This window comes from Rhagoletis pomonella, unplaced genomic scaffold (genome assembly GCF_013731165.1).
Source record: "Rhagoletis pomonella isolate Grant_MI unplaced genomic scaffold, Rhpom_1.0 Rhpom_scaffold_00004, whole genome shotgun sequence".
NCBI classification, from domain to species: domain Eukaryota; kingdom Metazoa; phylum Arthropoda; class Insecta; order Diptera; family Tephritidae; genus Rhagoletis; species Rhagoletis pomonella.
In genome coordinates, this window is record NW_023458558.1 from 18,286,064 (window position 1) to 18,288,680 (window position 2,617).

At 37.3% G+C, this 2,617-nt stretch overlaps 1 protein-coding gene across 1 annotated transcript; it reads left to right on the forward strand.

Annotated features, from left to right (window-relative positions):
• The first annotated feature begins 1,239 nt into the window (after positions 1 to 1,239).
• Positions 1,240 to 2,611, forward strand: LOC118738413 (tRNA-specific adenosine deaminase 2). The gene is made up of 3 exons (XM_036469344.1): positions 1,240 to 1,281; positions 1,373 to 1,496; positions 1,552 to 2,611. The coding sequence occupies exon 3, from the start codon at positions 1,563 to 1,565 to the stop codon at positions 2,061 to 2,063; it is 501 nt and encodes a 166-aa protein (XP_036325237.1). The 5' UTR covers positions 1,240 to 1,281; positions 1,373 to 1,496; positions 1,552 to 1,562; the 3' UTR covers positions 2,064 to 2,611.
• The last annotated feature ends 6 nt before the right edge of the window (positions 2,612 to 2,617 follow it).

Below are 2,617 nucleotides of genomic sequence, written 5' to 3' on the forward strand. Positions count from 1 at the left end.
GCGAACGTTCCAAAAGCTGCTATTCAATCGCTTGTTTTGTATGGAAAAAGGTTTCACATGCAAATGGATTTTAACAATTCAGAATTTTTGTGAGAAAAAATTAAAAATATTTGACATTTTCGAGACCAAAATGTAAATCAAAAAAAATAAATCAAATCAGCTGCTCTACTGATACTACCTGTTCAATGTACCTTGGTTTGGACACAAAAAAAAAATCATTGTACAAATAACTAAACCTACCCCAAGTTTCTCGATAAGGGGTGGCAAAGATTCTTTCTTGGTAGTTTATATAAAGCAGTGGATAAAAATATACTTATATGAGAAAGGAAAATTTATCTGTTTAAATGAACGCCACTAATATTTCCTGCAAACACACATCGATTTTCATGTAATATCTCGCCTCCGACAGAGAATTGTTTTCGTACAAAATTACGCAAAAAAGCTTGCTCGTTCGTTTTTAGGCATGGCATTGTTACGAATTCCGAAAGTTCGAAAATACGATTCGGACCGCAGCATACTATTTCTACGATTCGTAGCAAAATCCGAATACGAAAGTCTATTTCTATTATATCTATATTATCTATTTTATATATTATACACCTACACAAGCTAGGGATTTGGTCAAACGACCTATGTCGTTTATGCGACGTGACCGAAGAGACTCCCGTGCACCTGATTAGCGAATGCGTGGCGGTCGCGAGAAGACGGGAGAGGTACCTGGGCCACTACTGTCCAAGTAACGAAGCAATACAATCGCTAATCCCTGGGGATCTCCTCAAATTTTTGGGCTCTCTAGGATTAGATGAGGTACTGTAAACGGTTGAGGGCACAATAGACCTGCTGGTCGCAGTTCATGCCTCTATTACTTATCTATCTATATATTATATATTTTACATTTTATATTTTATATATATTATATATTTGATATATATCTATTTTCGTCAATGTCTGGCCGGACAGTCTGAAAAGACAAGTGTATCGAGGCTCATTAAGGTATTGTTAAACACCACCGTGTGTTTCGAACAGCTGGCTTACACTATTGTGAATGCAATGCAAAGGTGTTTTTTAGGATGGTGAAATTTTATAGTGGAAAATTAGAACTGTAAAACTATCGATAGTCATCCCATTCGATGTTTTCGATAGTTTGCATTCAAACTTTCTTCAGGTTTATTCAGTGAATTTTTCCCTACTTGACCTTCAACTGACCACGAACCTGACGTGGTGGAGACTAACGGACATCGGATTCGCATTCAGCGTGTCGAATAACATAGGGATATATAGGTTTGGTTTATTATGCATAAGCTGTTTTTTTTGTAAACCTGTGTAATTAACAATCACTATTTAATTCTAAGCACAATTTAATTTTTTTTAGCGTTTTGCGCGCTTTTGCCACCACTTGTCTGTTTTGCAGCGCTCGTTAATATATCCATCGGAGCGTAATATCGATATTTTCGATGGTTTTTGGACATCCCCACCTCAACTTCGCAGATTTTTTTGTAAGTTTTGTGCATGAATATTTCATAAACCTTTACTAAAATGTTTTATTTTTAGTTTAATACATAATGGAGCACTTCATGGACGAAGCATTCGCGGAGGCCAGGAGAGTGTTAGTAGCTGGAGAAGTACCTGTGGGTTGCATCTTCATCTACCATGCGCATGGTATGGACAAAGTGATTGCACGATCTGGAAATGATGTGAATGCTACCAAAAATGCTACCCGGCATGCAGAGTTTCTTTGCATAGACCAAACGTTAGAGTACTGCAGACAAAATGGATTGCTATATCGGGACGTATTTCCTAAAATCAGTGTTATAGTCACTGTAGAGCCTTGTATTATGTGCTCAGCCGCACTGCATGATTTAGGTGTCAAGGAGGTTATATATGGTTGTGCTAATGATCGTTTTGGTGGCAAAACTTTAGTTGATGTGCCATTTGTCACGAACAATATTATTATCAAACCGGAAGTAAAAGGCGGGATTTGTGCTGATGAAGCAATGGCATTACTTAAAGAATTCTACAAGGGCGAAAATCCATCTGCACCAATTGCTAAAACTAAAAGATGAACGGAAATAGGAAATCTATGAAGAGTATGATTTTATGTATTGTGGTGCTTGTCTGAGGATCGAAAACAGAATCGAATATGATAAATACATATGTATGCATAGATGTATATTCGGGGCATTGCTGAACCTATCGTAGAACAGTACCGGTTGGATTGAACAGTACTTACCTATACAGTGGATCATGTAGCCGCACCACATATTGACAACTTTCAGTTTTCTTTGGGTATTTTGTTGTGTTATTTACTTTTAGTTATTTTTATTTCATTTATTAATCAAATCAGCATAAAATCAAAAGAAAGATCCTTTATAGCGCAACTAAAATATAGGGTTGGGTCCCGAAAAGTATCTGTTAGTTCGAGGCTTGAACAAAAAACTGGTGGGGTGTGACATCGCTTACCTTTCCAATTTGAAAGAGCAAATACCAAAGAATTCAATGACCTGAGTCTCATTCTCCTTCGACTATAGGGCTCCTCAGGCGAGCCTCTTCAAAATAGGGAAAAAGTCGAAAGACGCCTACGCTGATAGAAGTTCTGCGCAAAAATACTACGATATCA

Excerpts from the sequence above, each read along its gene's own strand:
- LOC118738413 (XM_036469344.1), top strand. The coding sequence starts at position 1,563 with ATGGAGCACTTCATGGACGAAGCATTCGCGGAGGCCAGGAGAGTGTTA.